At 36.8% G+C, this 26,094-nt stretch overlaps 1 protein-coding gene and 1 long non-coding RNA gene across 2 annotated transcripts in view; both read left to right on the top strand.

The window, feature by feature from the left end:
* The window catches only part of LOC5572076 (serine-rich adhesin for platelets), a 170,245-nt gene that overhangs the window by 78,114 nt on the left and 66,037 nt on the right, over positions 1-26,094 (top strand). The window contains exon 2 of the mRNA XM_021847902.1: positions 4,295-4,533. Coding sequence (XP_021703594.1) covers positions 4,386-4,533 — 148 coding nt within the window. The 5' untranslated portion in view covers positions 4,295-4,385. The remainder of the gene's footprint in view (positions 1-4,294; positions 4,534-26,094) is intronic.
* LOC110677136 lies at positions 24,083-24,332 on the top strand. The gene is made up of 2 exons (XR_002500982.1): positions 24,083-24,207; positions 24,266-24,332. It is a non-coding gene; the product is annotated as an uncharacterized LOC110677136 (long non-coding RNA).

Here is a 26,094-nt window from a genome sequence, read left to right as displayed (position 1 = left end):
GGCGAGGAGGACGCAACCAGTGCGCCGTCAAAATGTGTCCGTGTTACGCAAATTCAACAATTCAATCGGCCCCTTTCAGAGCCAACAAATGTGTTTTAAAGAGTTGATTGTGTAATATTCCCTAATTTGCTCGAGATGGCTGAAGAAAATCGACCAAAGCCGCCAAAATGGGCCGTGACGCGGAATCTATTCGAGTATCAGAAGGAGAACAGACCAATGATCGTGACAGGAAATTTAAACATCGATCTTACCAACCAGAAAAATATCGAGTTTGTGGATTTCATGGAGAAGTACCTGAAACTCAAACTAGCTTCGGATCCCTCTAAGCCAACCAATCTCAGCGGTTCTTGTGTCGACATGACCTTCACGCGCAACATTCGGGTGCAAAACAAGAGTTATTATTCTTGTTTCTTCTTTCATCGACCGATTCATTCGGTGCTACAGTGTTAATCAAACAAATGGCCCTTTTCAGGGCCACCGAATTTTTCAAAAAGAGTTATTAAGCATTGATAAATTGCTTTAAACAAAGAAACAAAACTACAAACATATATCTTTTCCAAATTCACAAACCATTACATTCTGGATTATAACTAAAGGAAGGTTGCAATTATGACATTTGACTATAATACAAATGCAGCAAATCACATGGCGTAGTTAACGTCATGCGGTCGTGTCTTGTACACAACTCCCACTGATTTTTTTTTTTTTAATTTTGCCCAGACATGCAGCTTAGCTAATACAGTCGACTCTCCACAATTCGATGTTCTATAAGTCGATATATTCTATAACTCGATGGATTTGGCGGTCCCTTCAAATTCCCATACATCATGCTCTCCATAAGTCGATATTTCTATAACTCGATGTCTCCAATAGTCGATGCCACGTGGGAGGAAAATTTCCCTCCATAACTCGATATCCATCTAAAAACCCTTTTCTATACAGGGAGACATGGACCATTTCTGGTTTGGCAAGTGAATAAAGGACTTGCAAGTTGTAATAAATGTTTAAAAACATATTATAAAAAAATATTAAAAATAAGGGATTTGTTGAACACTTTGAAAAAAATGACCAAAAATATTTTTTTCAAAATGCTATCAACAAAATGATATTGTTTGCTTGCAGAAGTGATCATAAAAGTATTGGAAATATAGAAATTTGAACCTTTGATTTTAAAACTTTTGATATCGATATGTTCTATAACTCGATAATTCTATAAGTCGATGGTCCCTTGAATATCGAGTTATGGAGAGTCGACTGTAACTAGCGACTGGTGAGTACAAATTTTATGGAGATTTTTTTCTGATAATAATGGTCAGGGGAACATCGAGTTTTTGTATGAAAATTTAAAATATTTTTTGCAATTCCGTTGCAAATCAATCAACTTTTCATTGAGAAGTTGATCAACATAACGGCCTACTTTTCCTACCGAAAAAACATTGCTGAAAAGTAGCACTTTTCATAGCTGTTTTGGTGGGCGTCAACCGAATAACCCAGTGTCCCAATCTCTTCATGCCATGCTTATTCTGCGCGGCGTGTTATTCTTGAATTAATTCTACGACATTTTTTATTCATATTTTCTTCCGATTTTACTTACTTAGAATGCTTCCGAAGTGCCTGCTCCATGATGGCCCAGTACTTTTCAATTCAACCGCAGTTCCGGTGCGTTCGGGGAGATGCTTCGGCACGAAATTGATCTACTAAGCCTTGTACCACTCCAAAACCTCTTTCGAGTAATGGCACGAGGCCAAATGTGGACAGAAAATCGTAAGACCATCGTGTGACCTCAGAAGAGGAAGTAGACGATTTTGGAGGCATTCCTTTAGGTACACCTGTCCATTGACCGTTCCAGTTGTCACGAATGGGGTGCTCCGCTTTCCATACGAACAAATTACTTGTCAAATCAAATATTTTTTGGCAAACTTTGACATCTTCTGCTTTCTAACGTCATCAGGGACATCGAATTTCTGATGCGCAGTGAAAAATTGGAGCCCGGCAGCTGCCGGAAGTCTGCTTTTACATACGTCTCATCATCCATAACAAGGCAATGTTGTTTCGTCAACTCTCCGTATAGGGTTTATCCACAAATTTCACAACTCCAAAAATGGCCATTTTCGACACCCACCCACCCCCTCGTAACGCTTTTTGTATGAATATTTTACAAATTTTGTATGAGCCGTAACAGCACGAGGACACCAACCCCCACCCCCTTCAGCGTTATGAAATTTTTGAATGGGCCCATACGTGTTTTACCTACCGCATTCCGCCGTTCATCGCCATTAGGCGCCCTTTGGCGTATGTAGTCCTTCACGTTTTTTCGTATCTTGCACGAAAGTTCTGGATAGATTCAGTTCCTTCGCCACATCTCGATCTGAACTGTTGGGATTCCTCTTGAGAACTTGAACTACCCGTTTGTGATCCTTAACACTATACGGAGATCCATTTTTGCCACTTTTTTTCTTTCCGATCGATAGTCAAACGTTCGTGATTCCCAGCTTTCTGCTGATGAGATAAATCCGGATTTTCGAGGTACGTGCGCAAAATTTCTTCCGACTTCATCTTCACAACGATTGATTGCACATCTGCTAATGACACTTACACAGCGTAAACAAATACACATTTAACGAATTACACCCAAAATTTCAATAGAAATTACCCAACGGGTAAAAAGTTACAGCTATTTCAAAGCGGTGTAATTTGATTCCTTACACCCTTTAGTATCTGGCTTTCGAAACGTACGGCAATTCGAAGCAAAACGGTATAGTTTGGCATAACTTAGCTTCAAGATATACTGGAACGAAAATGTGTAATTTCTAACAGGAGAAACTTGTAGACCCTACAGGAAAAAAAAACGGAAAATGTAAGGATCGTATTGACACACGAGTCCATGATGACATTCCTTCCGTCCCCTCGCACTGAAACAACACTTACTACTTTATATATTTGTTAACGATGTCCGATCGACAACTCGAAGTGAATATATACAATTTTGTTTGAAATGTTTACGAGCAAAGGGGCGTTTTATAAGCCAATCAATATGTTACGTCTGTTTGTCTGTGTCACTATCTTTGGCAACAGTGCAGGGGATTCCTCGGTCTCCAGTGACAATTATTTTCTAACTAGCACTATCTTTCTACCGAACAACATTCCTTTCCCGATGATTGTATGGACGTGGCTGGCATCGTTATTGAATTTTAAATTTTGAGCTCTAGATTTTTGCACATCGAAAATCGTGAATAAAACTCAAGCCCTATTCACCGGATCTCAGTGTAATTTCGTTTGTTCTGATCAATTTAGGAGTAACATCAACAAATTGTATGGTCATCGATGATCATGCCCATTCTTTGTAAATTGTCGAAGTGCATTTCAAACTAACTCATCATTGAATTTGTATCAATCTATTCTTGTGACATCATATTAATCTTCGCTAGCAGATTGTAAGGATTCAAGACTGATCAAAATATCAATAGATACCACTTGCTGCATAACAATTTTCGCGAATCACACACACCTAACCTTCCTTTAATGTCATATTGCGCCAATCCCCCTTTCACTATTCTCATCAAAATACTGATCAACCGATTGATCCGCTCACTTATTTCCCTCCCGATCAACAATGCTGCAAGCAGCCACCCTCCACTATGTAGTGGGTGGTTTAACTGTTCCGATCACAAAAAAAGCAGAATCGTGATACTATTCAAGTTCACTAACATTTACACCCCAGTACCGCTCTTCTCGTGCCCATTCACATGTCGTTCTACTCCGGGGAGAGGATCCCGTTCGTTCTGAAAACCGGTTCAATTCCTTCGAATCGGCGCTCGCGAAGACTAATGTCGCTGACAGCCGTGTCGCCATCATCACACCCGTTGCCGTTACAATTTAATTGGCTTTTGGCTTCGGACGCGGCTGATCGCACGAACCGAAGATTGGGACGTTCTACTTGCCTAATAGGGTGCCCCAAGATTTCGCTTCGTCTGAAAACTTGGGGATTCAATCTCCAAATCGTAGCCAAAGATGTTACAAAAATAGTCTTTTGTATGAGGGGAATTCCGAGAAATGACGTTTAGAGTATTTATCATTGAGATTTATGAAAAAAATGTGACTAATATAAAAAAAATATTCCTGATTCTGCAAAAAATAGTGCTATCCCTCTTGTTGGGGCTTACACTATCTGGAAAAAATCATATTTTCTGAGGAAGTGAAATTTTGGGACACCCTATTGCCTAACCAACGACACTGAAAATTGATGCTCCAATTGGTTTTAATGACCTTTTCGTTTCTGTTTTGGTTCAATTACAGATTCCAGGTGGCAACCGGCAGCAGAATTCCTGGAGTGCCAACGACGACAAGGTGTGTGACAGCTAGACGAAATAGAAGAGCGAACTGCGATGAGGAACTTGGACAAGCTGTGGTGGTGGCGGCCAAATCCGACCCCACTGAACCGAATAAGTCTCCCGAAATGCAACTGCTCCCGTACCCTGCTGCTGGCCGGATTAGTGCTCCTCTGCTTCTCGTCGCTGTCGGTGGTGCAAACAGGTAATTAGAGTCACGCACAGGTATGGGAATGGGTGGCGCTTGTTTATTTTCCCCCTTAGCTCCGTCACGTCACTCGCTGATGTCGATAACTGATGCGGTTCTACAGTCAATGAACGCTGGGAACTATGTGTGGCATGAGTGACTGAAATTCAGTATTATTCGATTAATTCAAATTAAAAAAATTAAATATGGTCGAACTTCGAAGTCTAGACATACATTTGGAAATACCTAATACATCAGAAGCCATAATCGGAGTTTCGTTGTTAATGTTCTCGCATTTATAGCAATTTATACAAATATAATTAAAAACAAATTATATTTCTAGTCTATTTTTGTAAAACTTAGTTCAATGATGAATAAAAACCAATAGTCCTGAACAAATAGCACCACATTCTGAGAGGTAGTTTGAGCTGAAAACTTAATCGATTAGCTGGAGGTGACCAATCGATTAAGTTTTCAGCTTAAGCGAGTGTTCGGTTCTCCAGATTTGTGCTCTTGAAAATTTGAGGTTTGGCTTTGATTCATCTTCACCTTAACATTGAACACACTTGGAATTCTTTCAACTTAAATATTTTCATTTGATACTTTTGAATAAGTAATTGTTTCTTAGTGACTGATTACAGCTAGAGGATAGCTTAACAATTAACGGATAGACCTAAAACACTTCATATTCATACTCAATACTCAAATTTCGGTTCTGGGAAAACTTTGATAATGTGTTTGAAACTACATGAAAATCCAAATAAAGCTATGGATTCTTTGTTAAAAACTCACTCTAAAATAAAATTCTCAATTAATTTTTTAAACCCCGGAAATATTAAAATAAATGAACAATTTTGATTTTTTTTTTTTATTTGGAAGACATAGCATTGAGGAACTTCAAATTAGATTGAAAAATTTATCTATATTCGTTTAGACCAAGGCTGCCCAATGTACAACCCGTGGGCCACATTCGGCTAGCTACTTTGTTTTCTGTGGCCCGCGGAGCGTTTGAAATTTATTCTCATACTAGTGGTCCCGGCAAACTTCGTCTTGCCATCAAGTAGGCTGTTGAAAAACGTCATGAAACGCCCCGTGCAAAATGGAAGTTCCGTTTCTTTCCTGTTTTTTTCAACTTTCCTGTTAAATATCCTTTGCTTTTTATGCACACAAACACGTCGGAACACTTCAGGAACATAACTATGGAACAACTTTCAAAATCCAATAGCCCGTTCTCAAGCCATTTCGTGACATACAAACACCATTCCATTTTTATTTATATAGATTTGGCTCGTTGACTATTCCACTAAGTTGAAGTTAGAACATACCAAGTCTAATTATTTTAAGCTAATATTTTAGCTCGATAATCATTTAAATTGTTTTTTGAATCATCTTATATACAAAATTTTACAAATTATTTGGAATTTTCGAAATTTCTGGCTGTTTTGTAGTTAGATTTTTAGTGATAACGATTGGAGTTTCAATAACGAGTAAAATTGGTCGGTGTTCAGACAGACCGGACTAGATTATATTTTGGCGTTCTAAAGATACGTTCAGAACTCCTTCAGTTCTGATTTTTCCGATGCTATTCTGATGCAGATGCATAATCAAATAGTTAAGTTCCATTATCACAACAAATAAATCAACTATTTTTGCATTTTAAATTCTTGGGGTAGGTTTTCCTGAAACCATTAAAAAAACACTTCCACTCCAGTCTGTTTGAATAGCGACCAATTGGTCTACACATAAATCTTACTTTTGAAGATCCATTTAAGCATCATTATAAGAAAGATTACTATTGTTATCTACATGAAAGTCATCTCCAAAAGGCTACATTTTCAAACATAATTTCACTGAACCATAACGTATGCTATTATAAGAATTTTAGAAATAAAGTTTACCAACCCCTAGGTGTAATATACGCAAAATCCGTGGCAGTATATATAGGCCAGTGGTCACCAACATACGGCCCGCGGGCCGCATGCGGCCCCCAGTGAAGTTTTGTGCGGCCCGTGAACTGATTTTGAACGTTAGTTCAATGTGGCCCGTATCATGTGATTTAATTGAAATAATTTGGAATTGTGTAAACCTTCAGTCTCAGAACTCAGAAGCACTGATAACTTCAAAGCTTTCTCAAAATACTAATGTTTAAAATATCTGAACCGGCAATTCAAGCACACTTAACAGATTTTTTATGACAGATTATCAGATAACAGATATTACAGATTATCACGGATAGATCTTGTTGTTTCACAGTAGTTTATTCAAATTTATCTTAATTGATTGACATAGAGGAAGTTCTAATGGCGTTCTTAAAATTAAGTTCATTTCAAATTTTAGGCGGTATTTTGTTTTTCAGTTTCTTACTTCTACAAACGTTTTGATCACAGCCAACATCAAGTTCAAACAAAAAAAAACTGGAGTTCTGAATCTTAGAAATTTCATCAAATAAAATCAATGTAGAGTAGGTGTACCAGTTATGGTCATAGTGGTTCCCTATTTCGCCATACGTGTTAACTTGAATTTCTTCACATTTGGAAAAGTTTGGTGTGTTTTAGCAGTAAGATAAAGGATGTATCTAGATGTTAAAACATTCAAAAATTTAAAAAATGTGAAAGTTATCGAAATTTTACATATGGCCAAATAGGGAACCACTATGGCCATAACCGGTACACTTTCCCTATTAACACCCAGATCATTCTGAATTTTGTTTCGTGGATTTTCCTAACACTTGAATACTAATGCTGACTTATTTAAACTAGTTGATTTTATCAAACAAAACTGATTCCTGGAATGAACTGCCTAGTATCAATAAATTGAAATTCATTATCATGAACTTTGGCCATTTCTTAACTGAATCTCAGTCAAACTCAGTGGCGACTCGTAACCTCACTTTTTACCTGTTCTACGACTCTAAAAATGACTATTTCAGCAAATTTAGATTAAAAATCAAATAGTTAATTATTTAAATCGTCCTTTCTAACAAATCTCTACTCATTACATGCAAATTTGTTGCTGAAATTCAAGAATTTCTATTTTTGGAACAGGTAGATTTGAGGATAAGGAATCTCCACTGGTAAAACTTCATAAATTGTCAAGTTTCTTCAAGTTTCGGGAATTTTAGAATTTTTCTGAAAATCAAATTTGAACTCTTCAATGCTTCCTCAAAACCTTAGTATTTAAAATTTCTGGAATGGCAATGAAACCACATTTTACAGATTTTTGTATGATTCAGAAATGGATCTTATTGTTTCAAAGTAGCATATTTGAATTCATCTTAATTATTGATTGACAACAAGAAAGTAAAAACGTGTAAGAGTGTTTTTCGTCGCTTTGAGACGAGTTTTTTGAAGAGCTTTGAGAAATAACAATGCCCGCGTTAAGTTCTGTAAGCACCAAAGTGGCCCGCACATTAATTTAGGCTGAGGATCACTGATATAGACCCTGAATATAGTATTTTCAAAACAAATTATCATCGTATTATCAGTGTTCGTCATTAAAAGCAAATAGTGTACCATACTTTTGTGTGAAAATAATGGTAAAAGATGATAAATCATTATTTCTAATATCACAACTCAATAGTTTTTTACAGTTATATTTGGCAAATATTGAATTGAATATTTTAAAAATAGGCATTAAATGTTCGAAATACGAGTGAAAACGATCAATTAAATGTTATGTGAAGGAGATTAAATTTTGTTTAGTTGATACTCAGTCACATTTTCCAATCAAGAAAACTCGACAGACAGAAAAGTCAATTTGGACAAATTGAGTTGTGAAATTGTGAGAAATAATAGAATCGTTCTGGTGGGCTTCGATCCCACGACTCCCAATACGCTAGACTGGGCGCGTTAACCAACTACACCACAGAACAGGTAACGATTCTGCAGCGCAATCGGCTAACCTGAAACCAAAGTCCGTCAGTAGTTGAGTAAAATTGAGTGGCTATCTCTCTATCGCAAAAGGGGTCGATATGACGAGATACGACCATGTCGAAAGCCGAACCCATACTAACCATCTCATTGAGCCAACATTGGCTTATGAGAAGTGCGACGCTGAAAATAAATTCTCTTACTGCCGTTCGTATGCACGCTTAGGAAAGTCGAATTGAGCTCTCGCCGAGCGGTGTCACGAACACGTGCGCAAATTTGCTGGTTGAAAATACTGCCGTTTGATTTTGCTGGGAACAGCTGATCTTTGTTTATATTTTCAACCAGCAATCTTTAAGTAGTGTTGGTGACATGTAACGTGTATGTACACAAACGCAGAAACCACTATTGGGCATCTCAGAAAGCCGAAATCTGACAGTTTTGGTTTGTTTACGTTAACTTATAACTACTCTTTAATTGGGTTTAAGCTGGGTAAGACGAATAATGACGGAATAGATTTTAGTGTGCTGTTCAGGCCAGTAGCCAGCCACTGAAGTGTTTAACTCAGCACCGCACCAGTGGACGTAGCATACCTCATGCTGCCGGCCACAAACACTTCATATTCACCATACTTTTTCACCATTGAAATTACTTACCTGTAGAGCATATCTGAAACAAAACAGAAAACATTAGTCAAACATTATAATTTCATCATAGCAACTACTAACCTTTTGGATCGTTCATGTTGAACACTACTGTTATTGTTTACCTTTCTTGCATTGTACCATTGTCTATCAGTTCCAGAAGATTGAAGCCATCAATTGTATAACCTTGTAATTCACAGGATTTACTGCTGGTTTCTACTGAAAAATTGGAGTGCCTGTATAGAAATTCTCACAAGAATAAATGATTCAACAATATTCTAAAGAATTTCTTTAGGACTCCCTGTAACATTTGCTGATCCTACAACTAACACTTTGTGTTTGCTCAATGCACTAAAACTTTAAACGAAATATTTGTCTAATGCAATTTTTAGCTCTTTGCGCAAGTTAAACCAATAGTTTGAATAACAGTTGTCAACATTTATTCGAAATTTAAGTGAATATTTAAGCACACTAAAACTGTATGGTGATACTTTTCAGGATTTTATTGATAATTTCATATAACTAATATAAAAAATATAAAAATCGGAAAAATAAAAAACACACACACACACCGAGATAAGTTTCAGACTTGACTCTGACTAGGAGAGCAAAAATAAAAGTACGTCGAAAACGTTATGCACCAACGCTACAGCTCAGAGTATGACACGGCGCAATTCTCTCAAGAGAGTGACGGAAGTAATGAGTAGAAGGTGATCACTAACAGAGGGACATTGGAACAACAAAATCTAAACGACAAAATGTTATAATAACTATCGAAGATCTAAACATTACATGTACTTTGCTGTTGGGAACGTTATTTTCTCAGATGCAATGGAAACCTCTCGATAGCAGCTTAGATTTCCAGCAGCTTCAAGGCCGTAATTTTATTTGATAATTTCCTTATCGATAGTTCATATAGTGCATTGAACTTAACTTAAGTTTAAATTTCACGGCTCTTTCTTCGAGATTCGTTTCGATACTCCGGGATTCGATTATCCGGAATTTCAGACTCGATTATCCGGAAAATATTTTTTGATGTTCTTGTTTTCCAGTTGTTATGCATAATTTTGAGACAATTTAGTATTGCAATGTACAATATGAATGGTTTGGCAGTTTTGGACGTAGTTAAGAGAAGGGGGTTTGAAATAGGATTTTTTTGTGTATGCTGTTCAAAAAAAAAAATTTTTTTCTCAAGTCCCCTAATGTTCCTAGAAATTTCTGACTACGCCACTGCATCATATAAATAGAGCAACGAAAAAAGATAATATTTAAGTTCTTTTATCGCGGATTCATTTCTTTTTCTTTTAGTTATTCGATTATCCGGAGTGAAAACAAAATCGATACTCCGGATAATCGAGTCCGACCTGTACTGTATGAATATGCAGACTGATCCTAGCAGTCGTTCAGACCTGGAGTTCTGATAATTAACCTGAAGTGTACGATTTAACAGATAACTTTGAATTATTCTAACAATGTATGTTGGAAAATTAATGAGTTTTAATTTTACAATTAGGGGGGTCCGTAGCCTTGAGGGTACACTTTCGCTTCATAAGCGGAAGGTCATGGGTTAAATTCCCAGTCCCTCCACAAAAAAAAACCCGTCTACTAACCATTTGGCCAGTTTATGAGTGGGGGATCCGTCGGCCGAAATAATTTCTCGCATTTCCTTTCCCGGCTTGTGAATATTCGGCAGTCCTTTAATCCGTGGGAGAATGGGGTTTGACTCTTTCAACCGAGCCTCGCCAATAATCGCCTTGCAGTCCTTCAGGGTTTTGTCCGTGAGCTTGATGAGTAGTGGATCCACACGGAAAAAAATCCGTTTCCGGAATCATGAACAAAAAGTCATGAAATCATAAAATTTTATGCTTCATAATATCATGACTATAAGTCATGAAACCATGGCTATTAATCAAGAATTTGTGAGCTCAGGGCGTTACATAAATCCAACTGTCACTTTTTTCATTTAAGTCAACACGTCTTTTGCGATCGGTAGTGTTTTTTTTCAGTGAAATTATAAATAAGTTTTGTTTGCGGAAGTGATTAATTTGAATACCATGCTCGTCAGAACTTTGCCATCATATCGATGACATTCCCGATGACCCAATTAAACTGCCGGTGCTATCAAATGTGCGAATATGTACTTACAAACTTTCACACTGATCATTCAGTACCGGGGATGATTGACGAAGGTTTTGCTTGACAAATGCGTCGGCGGATTTAAATGTTCGGATGTGATGCGTTCTCCACATCTTACAATAGAGCAGCTCACACAAACCTTCGGCAGCCGGATGATCTTTACCACATTCCACGCCCGCAGAGTCGTTTAGGATTTTTCCATCGCCAATACAATCCACCAGCATTTTGCAGCGCAGGGACGATGTGCCAATTCAATTGATGTTTAAATTGATATTTTGCGTGCAAACCTAACCACCGGATGTTCGCGTTCCTGCCAAAGATGTGGCACTCGTTAAGTTGACTCTTCTCACAATTTATTCCGAAACTACCGGCACAAAATCCATCTTCATGTTATTTGTTTACCTATAACAAATATACTGGGATCATAATTGACGTTTGTATGTTTTCATGAACTTAATTCATGATTTCATGATCCTGCGTCATGATTTTATGACTCAAATTTCCACTTTTCATCAACAAAACTGGAATCATAAATGACAGGTATCTAAATCCATGAATAGTGTTTATGTTTTCATGAATTTAATTCATGGTTCCAGCATACATAGTTTATGATTTGATGATTTGAATTTACGCTTTGGAAACGTAACGTACAGCTGGCGTTACGGTAAAAAGATTCATGATTTCATGACTTTTGGTCATGGTGTATTTTCATAACATGAAAATACACGTTCCTCCCAAAATCATGACCTTTTCTGCTTGTTTTGAGTGCCGCATTTTTACCCGTGCACTCTCAAATGTCGGTAGGCCCCTACCTACCTTCGTTGATCTTTTTCGCCATTTGTTCGTCGTATAAAATCCATAATCGACAAAAAGGATAGACTGCAAATTCGGAGTGCTTTGACGACACTAACCCCTATCACCGAACCCATGAAGAGAGTCTCCATCCCATACGACATAAACATCAGCAAACAGCTCCTCCCGAAGCTAAGGAATTTCGGAATCGATTTGGTATTTTCTAGCAGAGACAACCAACATAAGACTTAAGACGGTATTGGCTTCTGAGGTTTTTTTTTTAAATTTTAGATAATTTCCAAAAGGGCTTAGAGTCAGGGTCCGATTGAGAAATCTTATTTCCAAAGTTTTTGTTTTCTCATTGTGCAAAACGTTACTTGATTTCTTTCTGCAAAACCTGCCATATAATTTTCATACCAGGATTGCGAGTGCGTTGAAATTGCCTTCTCCTCACGTTTTTAAGACGAAGACGAGTTTAAGAGTCTATAATCACGGATTCAAATTTTACTTCACATTTTGGAATTGCAATGCTTCTGGCTTCAACAATGGAATTTGTTAAAGTTTCAAGAGCTTTGTCAATATCAAGTTTTGTTTGTAAAGAAATGTTAGCTTCAAGATTAAAGTCAATATATGTTTCATATATATTCCAGTCGGCTCGAATATAATTGAAAGTGGAGCTGATGGGATCGAGAATCGCTTCATAGGATATTTGAAATGTAACAGGGACATGATCAGAATCAATATCAGCATGAGTAATTAGTTGGCTACAAAGATGATTAGAGTCGGTTAAGACCAAATCAATCGTAGATGGATTTCTAGAAGAGGAAAAACATGTAGGGCTATCAGGGTATTGAATTGAGAAATATCCTGAAGAGCATCTATCAAATAAAATTCTGCCGTTAGAATTACTTTGAAAATTATTCCATGACCAATGCTTGGCATTACAGTCAACAATGAAAAAAATGTTGATGTCGTATTTCGAGCATAGAAGATAAAGGATTTTTTATGCTTCTACATCAAACTAAATTGTTGCCACCTCTTACAGCATGCCACTCCCACATTCCACGTAGAGGTGGCGTCTGTCGGCGACGATTTCAAATTGTGAGAAAAAGCCGATCATCACCCTCTCTGTCGGTGTAGGTCGGTGGGGCAGTTGGTCGTTCGGTTGTTCGGCCCCGGCCCCCAGTCTAAACGCCGGGAAAAATTGATTGACTCAAATCCAACTGTGGGTAACTGTGTATGCAAATTTAACGATGCGACTAGATGTATGTTATTATATTAGCGTGGCTTCTTCACTAGCAGCACAGCACACATTATACGGCCTGGGACTTCGATAACTGGTTACTGACAGGTTGCCCGTTAATCCGACTACTAATTTATGCGACCACTTTGCAAATCCACCCGGATTGCCGGGCAGAACTTGTGGGTCATCACCTAGATAAGATTATATATGGATGACTTGGAATCAAGCGGGAAATGTGTGTTATTCCGATACCATTATGAAGTCATTTGATGCTATCCAGAAGTGATGAGCATTCAATATAGACTGCTAGTACCAGGTACAAACAAATCAAGTGCCACTCAACTTAAAACCTATTAAGCTCCGCGCAATATTTAGTCTACTTGACGTCTCCATTGTCACAACAGAAACCGCCTCGCAATGCTCATATAAAGAATCCATATAAACAATTTCGCACCGTCGACGGAGTTAACGCGCCACTTCTGACCGCCTACAATCTCCTGAACAACGCTCGAAGTCCATCAACCGCAGATAAAACACTTTCCGTTTCTTCCGAAGCGGAGCGCTACGCAAGTTCGCACACGTTATGCAAATTGGCTCTATAAGGTAGAGAGAAGTGAGACTTCAACGCCCACCCAGGTCCGCGTGCTCGCCTCGGCCGTTTGCGAATGCTTTTGAGACGCGGGGCCCGATGAGTGCGTTGCATATGCGAATGCGAAGCGCAAACATGATGATATTCAAGTACAATAATAGCAAACAATCAGCATAAATCAACTCCCGGGGTTCTCCGGAATGGTTTCCTCCGGGGCGGGTCTGTAGTGTTGTTTTGATGAATGAAGGCTCAAACAGAATACCAGAATAGCTTGCGAGAATCTAGGATTTTATCTTTCTGGGCAGGATGCATTTCCGGTATAAACAATTTGGTATGCATACTGCGAAGTATGATGTGCTGAAGGAATTTTATTGCTTGTTTCGCACTATTTATATCCATCGCAACGCAGAAGTGCAAAAAGGTGTGAACATTGTATGTTTCTTACCGTTGTTAATGAAAAATAGTGAAGTTTTGTGCCAGAGCCGATTGACTGCAAGCTGCTCTGAAAGAGATGAACTATTATTATAATAATTATTAGTATCTACATATTCGTCACATTTGACATTTTTGACAATTTCGAGTTATACCGTGGAGAGTCATCAAATCATAAATTATTTCTATCAACTCACTAAAACCTGTGAGTTTGTTCTAGAAAATCTGAAAAAAAAAAATACCAAGTTGTTTTGTCACATTGGCAATAGACCTATTCACATGACGTTCAAAACAGCTGATCGGGAAGCTCTTTGACAGTTCTTCTATGAAAATGACAGCCTCGTGTATGCACTGGTCCACCACCGATGTAAACAAATGCATAGACGAACCTGTCACATGAAAAGGCCTATTGTAACCGCACAACAGTCACATTGAGATCATACATGAGTCCCGTAATGAAGTAGCGATGAAATTTCTATCAGATTTATTTTCTGATTATGCACCCAGTGTGCGATATGAGTTGTGCAAAATTTCAGCCTCAAATAAGTACTTTTGAATTCTTGGTAATTTTTAGAAAATTTAGTTTCATCCCATACTGCCATAAAATTCACACTTGGTATTCCATTTACTCAATGCCTACTTTTGTCGAACGTTACAAATATGCAGTTATGAGCAGTATATTACATGGAGCATATTATGCGCATATCCAAAGGAAAAGACTAGCTATGGCTGTACCCACTCCTCACCATTGGCGTATTTTTTTAAAACTAAGATCTGATGTTGTAATTATTTGATCAATCGTGTCTTAAATTTTCAAAAAAATGCCATGAATGCCTAAAATTACATACAACTATAAAAATTACATTCAACCAAAGTTTGGGTCAATGACTCCAACAAAGATCACCACAATAACATTCCATTTACCACCATGATACCTTGTTGGTAACAGCGTAGCGTCATGTCGTTGCCGGGCGTACTGTAAAGTTCCATCTTCGTCTATCTTGGGTGATACTTCTCCAGTTGCCCCGAACATATAGAGTCCTCTTCGATTCAACCGTTCAACCAGGGTATTCGTAGTCTTCCTCTACTTGGTTGCGACATTCGTACTACGTGACCAACACACCGAAGTCTGTCTACTCAATTGATATAACTAGTGATTTATGCATTTGCGCTATAAACCATTTTTAGTTTCCCACCTAGTAATGTTCGCAGGAGTTAATTCTCGAAAACACCGAATTATTTCCGATCTGCCCACGCTTCGTGCTGGAGTCACCGGAAGTATCAATGTTTTATGTAGGGCGAAGTTCGTTTCCGTTTGCAAGTTGTAGGATCTAGGTTGGTTACGTAATCCGACTCAATTCGCAGCCGCAACATGTCTTTTGATCCTTGGGAAACGTCGTTGACACATGTAACTTCAAACACTACCTCAGCACCTGCACCACCACACCTACCACTAGTTCTACTTGCAACCATGTATTTCGTTCTGGTAGAATTAATGGTCAGGCCTATCCTTGCTGTCTCCCTCTTCAGAGACACGAAGGCCTCCTCCACTGACCTGCGGTCGATATCGTCCGCAAAGCCAAGGAGCATGTGTGACCGTATGGTGATAGTGACGTTTCTCTGCACGCCAGATCTCCCAATATTGCAATGTTGGACAGTGAATTCTAAAGTGCCTCTCAATGTTTCAATCTGTCCAAAGTTACAAACGAAATTGACACCTCGTCTGCAATCCGAACACTTGATTTCATTCCATCCAACGTAGCATGTATTAGTCTAATTAGTATCGCCGGAAAACCATGTTTAGACATTATCTACCACAGCTTTTTTTACTGAATCGTAAGCCGCCTTGAAATCAATAAACAGATGGTGGAGCTGCAAGTTATATTACCAAAATTTATCTAGGAACATTCGCAAGGTAAACATCTGGTCCGTTGTCTAGCGGCCCTCACAAAAACCAGCTTGGTATTCGCCGACTCAGTCTGTTAAACAGGATGCACGACAGTATTTCATACGCCGAATTCAGCAGGGTTAATCCTCTGTAATTGGCAAACTCCGGTCTGTGCTCTTTTTTGTAGATTGGGCGTATGAGGCCATCCAACCAGCCGGTGGGCATTTCTTCGTCCTCCCATACCTGCAGAAGTACTCAGTGGATCGACTGGTAAAGCTGCTCAATAGCCTGGGACACGGTTATATGAAAAATTTAGATTCTCGCTCCAGTCCACTTTTTGAATTGCATTTAGGTCCCATAAAAACTGTGCAAAATTTCAGCTCCATCGTAGAAACTATATTTTAGCGCCAGCCGTTCATAATTTGTATGGGATTTACTATGGGAAAACTTACTTTTTCAAAGAAAAATCGCCAGAGGTCGCCCATTGACCTCTATAAAAATTATGAATACAGATCTTGACAGGTATTTCTACGATGAACAACATTGCGGAAGACCGCAAAGCAATCCGAAGCTTGTGAAAAAAGTTATTAAGCATAGACTATTCGGAAATTTTGACCGATTTTGTTATTATTGTTCAGCCATTCCATGAAAAACCGTTCTAGTGGGTAACCGAATTCCGTGAAAATTTACTATTTTGTTCCTTATCCGAAATAAGGATACACGTATTTTTGGATTTTTTGATTAGGGTGACTATTTCCAAAATAGGGTAACCAGAAAAATCGGGATTTTTCAAAATTTTTATTTTTAAAATAATTACAACTTTTCAGAAAAAATAGAAAAAAATAGAAAACTTTGAAAAGTTATTTTTTTTTTTTCATTAAAATAAATGAAATTTCCTAAAAAAAAAACTAGAAATTTTTATATTTTTTCACGTTTAAACATATTTTTACCAGATTTTTGAATTTTGTCTGGAAAGTTGAAATTTTAAGCTTTCATTTCATAAAAAAAGATTGGAAATCGGTTAAGCTGTTCAAAAGTTATGATTTTTTTTTAAATAAAAAATCTAATGCGCTGAGACCTACAGTGTGTGCCGATAAAAAATGACTGATTTTTTATTTTCAAAAAAATATATCTCAAAAACTAAAATATATACATCGCTGAAAATTTGACAGTAGACGTACAATTTTCTGAACTTTCAAGAAATGAGAACAGTAGTAGCCCTTTTGGTCCCGAGGCCTTCAAAACACAAAAAAACGGAAACTATTGAGTTTTTTATGTAAAAAACACACTTTTGTGAAATTTTATATTTTTCCTGAAAAGTCAAAATCTCTAGCCTTCATTTCGTCCAAAAAGATTAAAAATCGGTCAAACGGTTCAAAAGTTATAATTTTTTTAAAAATAAAAATTTTGCAAAATCCTGATGTTTCTGGTCACCCTATTTCGGAAATGGTCACCCTAATCAAAAAATCCAAAAATACGTGTATCCTTATTTCGGATAAGGAACAAAATAGCAAATTTTCACGAAATTCGGTGACTCACTAGATCGGTTTTTCATGGAATGGCTGTGTTATTCTACGTGTTAATCAACGTTGCCTTGCAAATATGTTTTCATTGAATAACTTTTTTCACAAGTGTCGGAGTGTTTCGCGGTCTTCGGCAATATTCTTCATCGCAAAAATACCTGTAGTGCAAAATTTTATTAATTTTAACAACATCCTGCATCTAGTTTATAACAACCAGTGTAACAAAAACGATCGTAACTAAATATAACAATTCCTTCAACGAGTGTTTAGCAATAGTTCAAGGTTTTGTTTGGGATTGTATCTTTGTAGTGCTATCAGAACTTTTTTCATAACACAAGGCTTCATGAATAGTTTCAAGAATTCTAGCGGAGATCAGAACTCGATCAGAATATAAACGCATTAGAAATTATATTTTAGTAGGAATCACTTTAATATTTTTTTATTCTATTTCTTAGTAAATTCAAGAAATTCCTTTAGAAATTCCTAGAAATTAATGAATAACAGCATGTACTCCATCAATGATTCCTCAAAAAGTTCCAATATTTCAAATTTTTCCATATATTCTTGATGAAAATCAACCTTAGACCTCATCCTAGACATTTGTCTAGGAATACCTCTTAGAATATTTCCAAGAATTATTACAATTTTTTTCAGAAATTCTTCTAAGTTCCTTGTTAAATTGTTAAAGTTAAATTGTGTTGATCATTCTCAGCAATTTAACTGTATTTTGAACAGATTATCAAAATAATCCTGCAGGACATATTCCTGGAATTTTCAAAGAGACAATCAGGAATTTTACTAAAAACATCTCCAAATATTGCATTGCCCTGAACAGAGATTTCCTGAGAAATTGATAATGAGATTCCTCAAAGTTATTTATTTTAAATTGTTTGGATTCAATCATAGATATTTTCCCAGAAATACCTTTTAGGGTTGAAGAAGTTTGCAGAGTACCTCGCACAATTGGAGTTTGTGTAGGAATTTCTGCTGTTTATATTTTAGAGCATCCTTAAAAAAATAATTGTACATTTTTTTTAATTTTCTTAAACGTTCTTCGATAGTTTTTTTATGAGATTTCGGAATGTTTCAATAGTTGCTTTGGAATAATAATTTAGGAATGGATTCGCACTGTCCAGTTGTTTATGAGCGGTTTCACAGAAAATGACGACTTTTTTCCCAAATTTAATTTTTATATTTTTTGATTTGGATGAAATTTTGCACATGCTTTCTTTATGCCCAAAAATGCCTTTTTGCATCATCGGCTCACCATTTTGACTCTAGCCTTACTTTTGAGAAGGGCCTAAGAAAAAAATCCTTAATAATTTTCAAAAAATTATAACTTAGAAACGGTTTGTCCGATCAGTTTGGTGCCTTCCGCAAAGTTTTAGGTTATTGTTGGGACTATCTGGAAACTTTTATAAATGAAATATACACTGTGAAAAAAAAAATTGTAATTTTTTATACATCGAAAATAAAGCTTAAAAATCAATTTTCTCAAAAAAAATTTTATATGTTAAAGTAGACAAAAAATGAAGTCTTTTGCACAGTGGGTCAAGATGGAGAAATCATGGACAAAAAAGTTGTGATTTTTTAAAAAAGGTTGATTAAATGGTAAAATATTACAACATTTTTTTTACAGTGTATATTTTTTTCCAGATAGTCCCAACAATAACCTAAAACTTTGCGGAAGACTCCAAAGTGATCGGACAAACCGTTTCTAAGTTATATTATAATGACCGAAAATTGAAAATTATATCATAATTTTGTATTAAAATCGCTGTATCTTTAAAACGGTAAAAGTTAGCCTGATTTTTCCGTATACCTTTTTTGTTGTAAATTTTGCGTACTTTCATAAAATCGAGTTGAAAAATATTTAAAAAGTTTATTATGACCATTTTCAAAAATTCTCCTATTTTCAAAAAATCTTAACTTTTTTGTCCATGATTTATCCATCTTGACCCACTCTGCAAAAGACTTCATTTTTTGTCTACTTTAACATATAAAAAAATTAAAAAAAAAACAAAAATACGATTTTTGAGAAAATTGATTTTTAAGCTTTATTTTCGATATATAAAAAATTACAACATTTTTTTTTACAGTGTACAGTTAAACCTCCATGAGTCAATATCTGAAGGGACCATCGACTCATGGAAATATCGAGTCGTGGAAACAAATGCCTTGGAAAGCTGTTTAAGCGGACCATCATAGTAACCATGAAGTTTTGATTTTAGTAGTTATGGAACATTGACTCATGGAGGTATCACTGTATATTTTTTCCAGACAGTCCCAACAATAACCTAAAACTTTGCGGAAGGCACCAAACTAATCGGACAAACCGTTTCTAAGTTATAATTTTTTGAAAATTATTAAGGATTTTTTTTTCTTAGGCCCTTCTCAAAAGTAAGGCTAGAGTCAAAATGGCGAGCCGATGATGCAAAAAGGCATTTTTGGGCATAAAGAAAGCATGTGCAAAATTTCATCCAAATCAAAAAATACAAAAGTAAACCGACATTCGAATTCAAATGGAACCGCTCTTATCTAAAAAATCTAATAATTTTTCTAAAGATTTCTCCAACTATTCAAACACGAATCATTCCACAGATGCATTACAAATTGTTCCAGATATTTTTCAGGACTTCATTGTATGCATCTTACAGGGATTACTATCATTTATCTATGAATGAACCACCAAAACATTCTCTGTAGAATCAGCTTCCTGACTTTCTGCAAGGGATATTCTTAGAAAACAATTCTGGACAGATCCTTGGAGAAGTTCCTGAAAAAAAAATAATTTATAGAAGAAATGCCATAAGAAACTTTTCGTTGAATTTTCGGAGCATTCTTGGAAATATTTATTACAAAATCTATACATGAAATTCTTAGGGAATTCTATCAAAATATCTCTTTGAATGTTTAAAGAAAAGCTCCTGATGAATTTATTCTCATCATTTTAGAGAAGTTTCTATAGAAATCCATGAAGAAATTCTTATATGATAAATATATGTGGGAATATTGGGGATCTGAAATAAAAAAGATACCTCTGAAAGAAATGTTGACAAATTTTTTGTATAGGTTTCATTAGAGCCTCTTGAAATATTCCTCGGGGAAGAACACGATGATTTTTTTTTATAGAATTCATGAACAACTTTTGGCAGAGAAGAGAAAATCTTGAATAGATGTTTGTAATACATTGACAATATCCTTTAATATATTTTAAGAGGCATCTCAAGTGTAATTCCTGAATGAATTCAAGAGGAATTATTTGAAGCTATCTTTTGGAAAATTAGATGTATTGTTAGGTGATAAAAAAATATTGAGTGGTATTCAGAAAAATCATTGGAATTGTTCACGGAGAAATCTCCGAATAAATGTTTGTGTGGAATTTATTAATTCGTGCCTTCTATTTTTAAAGCAATCGATTCGATAGATTACCATTAGGAGTTTCTGGAACATCTTCTTGAAGACTACAAATTAAATCAAAACTTAATCCTGGGAATACCTCTACATGAACCGAAGACAATTTCTGGGGAATTTCTGTCTGATGTCTGGAAGATCTGGAAGCGATGCCGAAGAAATCTGGGAGTCATTCCTATACGAAATGCAAATTTAAATCTTTTTTTTTTTTTGAATTCTTAGGAGAACTTTATGAAATCTTCATATCCCGTGGCTTGACTGTCGTTCAATGGGACTTTTACCAATCGAATCTTCAAGCATTTTCCATTCCGGATTCGTTTTAAAGCGTTAATGGACCCATTACTCCGATAACGAATTGAACCAAGACGCGTTTCGAACTCTTTGCTAACTGTGAAAGTTAAATGATGTGGCTGACCTTCAAAGTTTAACGTTCCATACAAAAGGGTATAATGATCTTTTAGCATGAAATTCGTAAATTTATTTTTTTAAATCGCTTGCATCCCTCCGATGGGAATTCAGACTACGCTCATGACATTTCGTGATGAAATTCGTTCAAAATTTTTGATGAGTGACCAGGAAAATGTGTATTGGAATCTAGACGTCACTTGCATTTATTGCGAACGTAAAAATAACATCCTTTTCAAAATATTGCATTATCATAAGAGTAGATCACAATTCGTACTTGGCAGTTTTATGATAAACCAGAACAATCAAAATTACACAGAGATTTAATGGATGGGGATTAGGATAAGCTTACCATACACAATGTGCAAACTGAGAGCACGAAACTTAAAAATTAATAACGGCCCCGACCACGTCTTTAGCAAGGGGGAGAAGGGCAAGAAAGTTAGTTAGACAACCATCGAACATGACAAAATCCATCCAGAATAAGTCGAAAAAACTTAGAATCGTGCTCGCTAATCTTTGATTTGTACGGAATCAAATTTCACCACTTTTAAATATCTGTAACTTAGAGTCCGCGGCTACAAAGCAAAGCCATGGTGAAGGTGTTTGGGTTCGATTCCCGGTCGATGCAGGATCTTTCCGTAATGGAAATTTCCTTGACTTCCCTGGCCATAGAGTATTATCGTACCTACCACGCAATATACAAATGCAAAAATGGCAACTTTGGCAAATAAAACTGTCAATTAATAACTGTGGAAGAAAGCTCTCAGTAAATAACTGCGGAAGTGCTCTTAAGAACACTAAGCTGAGATGCAGGCTCTACCCCAGTGGGAACATAATGCCAAAAATAGTAGTAGTATATTTTTTTGTTTGTTATTAAGCAACTCTCTATCATGAACATTTACGAATTTCTTGTAAGATCCTTCGTAGATTTCGGAATTTGAAGTTTTGTTAGATAAATATTTAGCAACAATAGCCAAGGTTTTAATAAGAATCAGACTTTCACTGTATTAGAAACATTGAACTAGCTGTCTTTACAAAATCGCATTTCTCAATAATTTCTCGAGGAGTCGGCTTCATTTTTGCAAAACATAACTGCGAAATAGCCAAAGCAGTCTCGAATGCTGACCCCAACCTACAAAGTAACTGTAACTTTTACTGCTACCAGTTTTACGATTCAAGTTTTACTGCACTCCTAATCTGACCGACGTAGCCGTAGTTCGAACGCATCCAGTCCAAACGGTACCCCCGACTTTCCCGACCAGATGGAAGAAAATAGATTACTACTGAAAGTGTTTCTCTGATATGATTTTTTTATATCTACATTTGTTATAAAACATGTAAAACTAGTATGAAAAATAACAAAAACTTTAACATAATTTGCACCAAATCAAACGAGAAAAAAGAAAATCCTATTGAAATTATTACAAGTTTAATTAGACGAGATTGATAGAAGGAAATAATTCACACAGAGAAATGTTTCATGCAAGAGAAAACCGTTGCAACAAATAACAGTGAAGGTCCAACTAAGAATTCTACAGATAAAGCGCGCAAATTGTTTCGAAAAATAGCTTGAAATATCCTAAAGTTTATTTCAGTTGAGTGTAAGTTTATTTAAAAGTTCATCAGTGATTCTCAAACGAAAAATAACGATCTTTCGCCAAATTTACAGCATGTACCATGACCCCACAGTTATGGATCAAATAGTATGGAGTCCAACCTATAAAATTCAATAAAACGACATGGAAAACGAAAAATTGTAATTCAAAAGCACGAATTGAATCGTTCCAAATTGGAACTTCGGTTAGTAAACTGTTTTGAGTGTAATATTTACATAGGATTGCATAAAAATTAAAAATTGTATCGGTTTCTGAAAACCATATTATGGATCAATTTTCATATTATGGATCAAATTGTAACATATTATGGATCAGTGCGCAACATCAAGAGATTTTCAACTCAATGCATCTGTATTGCATGATTTGGCAAAAGTTAACAATGTGTCACATACTTCTGCCAAAAAAACAGTGTTAGAGCTGGAAACAAGGGTAAGATGCCCTTTTTTGTGATACTGCATTGTAATAACTGAGACATGAACTGTTTTCGCTCCACATCAAGTTTTCCACCCATTTTTGTCTGCTTGAAAGCGAAATTGACAAACCTTGATGTTTTATTAGTTTTATCCTTAGTGCTATTGACTGAAAATGTCGAATCCAACGCTTAAAATGGTATAAATCTACATTATTTGGAAGTGATCCATAACCGTGGTAAACAATCATTTCCTGGTCCATATTATGGATCACTAGTTAGAAGCGTTAATATTCGGTATTTAGAATTAACAATCAAGAATTTTTTTTCCCAAAAATGAATTCATACTCAATCGAAGCGAACAAGCATGTTTTATGCTATAACATTTGAATTTTACCACCTGTGGGAGCTTATGAATGCTGACGGCACTTCTTACAGAAAACGACCATATAATGATAGCTGTGTGGTACCAACTAAACATTTGTCAAATACACCGTTATTTAGCGGCTGAATGCTGTGCTTAACATTACAAATGGTAGAAAACAAATAGTTTAACATGGGAAAAATATGTTTCACGTCAATGTTTATGTTTTAAGCGAGTTATCCGATGTTGAACGCAAATGTGATCCGTCACTGTGGGTGATCCGTAACTGTGTGGGCATGGTACCAAAAATTATTACACTTGACAGTTAAAGTTAGCCATAACCCTAGACACAAAACGAACGTATCATTGTAAGTAATTGTCTTAATTTAACACTAAAGCCTTATGTAAACAATAAAATAATTACAGTTTCCCCTGAAGAAGACGCCATACCAGCGTCGAAACGTCGGGTTAAATAATAAAACTCGTTTTTAACTCAAAAGACTGCGTTGCCGATATTTCATCAATCATTGAAAATACAGTCGAACTCTCAGCAGAAAATTACAAGTTTATTAAAGAATGTGTTTCAAGGTTGTTACAAAATAACAAAATTATTTCAAATTTTATAACTATCCATAACTTTACACATCATTCACGACAAACGTAATGTCATTTGTCAAAAACATAACAAGTGTTGTTGTTAATCAGTTACTAAACTTACTACAAATAAGGTATAATTTGGTAACTTTGTTTTAACTGCCGTTGAAAAAAAAAATGTATTATGATCTTGTTCTGTGATTCTGGTCGGGTAAGGTGGGCGCACGCAGGGTCAAGTTCGTCTCGCGAATGTAAATTTCCTCCGCCATATACTTTTGCATTTTATTGATTTCACGAGTGGATGCGATAGCTTGATGATGACTTGTCAAACAATCCCTCCCTTTTGGAGTTGGTCGATTAGGGGGGTTCCACCTATCCCCACCCACTCATGTTCACTGTCGACGACCTACCGGCTGCCCTGACCTTGGCCAGCGATATCCCTCCGCGTTGGTCGCCGGAATCACACATGCAAATATCCTCCAAACGGGTTAAAGAAAGAATCGAAACAAGTGCAATATGTCACGCTGCTGAGTTATGTCTTGTGTATGTGGTTTCCTATCTCTGCCGGTTTATCGCCGGCCTAGACTGTAAACTTGGGCTGTAACAGTTGGGCCAACGGTTCTACCGGAGGAGTGCGACTGCAGAAAATAAAAAACGCCCAGATCACGTCGTTCAAAGTCTCGGCTATTTTTGAGGCCACGACGACTGCCAACTTCCAAGTGTACGCCATGACACATGCAAATGACGTATATTGCAGTTGACATTGCAGAGCTCATGCTGCGGGTCAATGGATAACGATTTCCACGTAGTTAAATGGAAAGCCCAGAATTACGCAACGTGGTTTACTCAAAGGGTAAATCTGGTCAGAATAAAGAACTACAGAAAGTTACCGCTTCAAACAAAGGTCGCCACAGCTCCACTTGATATCTGGTTTCAATAACATGCACTTGTTACCTTTCCTGGAATATAATTTCAAACAGACTGTGTTGACACATCTGTTCTGGCGTCGTCCGTCAAATGCAAACCCCAGGCAAATATTTGCGATGAGCTTTCCTCCATCTGTGTCCACATATGATCCGTGCGAAAACATGGATCATTGAAACGCGCCGACCGACAAATAACCATAAGTCAATGAGTCGACCTGACTGGACGGTTGATTTCGCTGCATTCGTCGTTCCATGATTGTACTAGGTTATGATCTCGTTTCGTCAAACATGCGTTAATTGCAACGCAAACAGTGCTGACTGTCGGGGATTTCCCACACCTTTTTCCACAGAGCCGGTATCGACGACGACTGTATATTTCCGGAACAATTTCCAAAAATAACCAACGGTACTTCAATCACGACCTGCCGCCGCGGCGGATCAATATTCTAGACTGCTCAGATTTGACATAACCTTGAACTCTAGAACTTGAACGTGCCTGTTGAGTATGATTACTTGCGGACATGTGGTTTGTGAACATGGTGCTGCGGAGCATGTCTCGAAATTAATCCGTCCGCTATTAAATGCTATTATTGTTCAACAACAGCGCTCACATGGTCTGTTTCAGCCGTCGCAATTGTCATCGGCTGGTTCTTAAAGCGAGAGCATATGGCACCGGCATGACGGTCTCGTGTGCCCCAAATTAACCTTTGTCTTCTTTGTGTTACGTCCCCAACT

This window comes from Aedes aegypti, chromosome 2 (assembly GCF_002204515.2).
Source record: "Aedes aegypti strain LVP_AGWG chromosome 2, AaegL5.0 Primary Assembly, whole genome shotgun sequence".
Lineage (NCBI taxonomy): Eukaryota > Metazoa > Arthropoda > Insecta > Diptera > Culicidae > Aedes > Aedes aegypti.
Note: the sequence above shows the minus strand (reverse complement) of the source record. Positions and strands in the feature narration are given on the sequence as shown.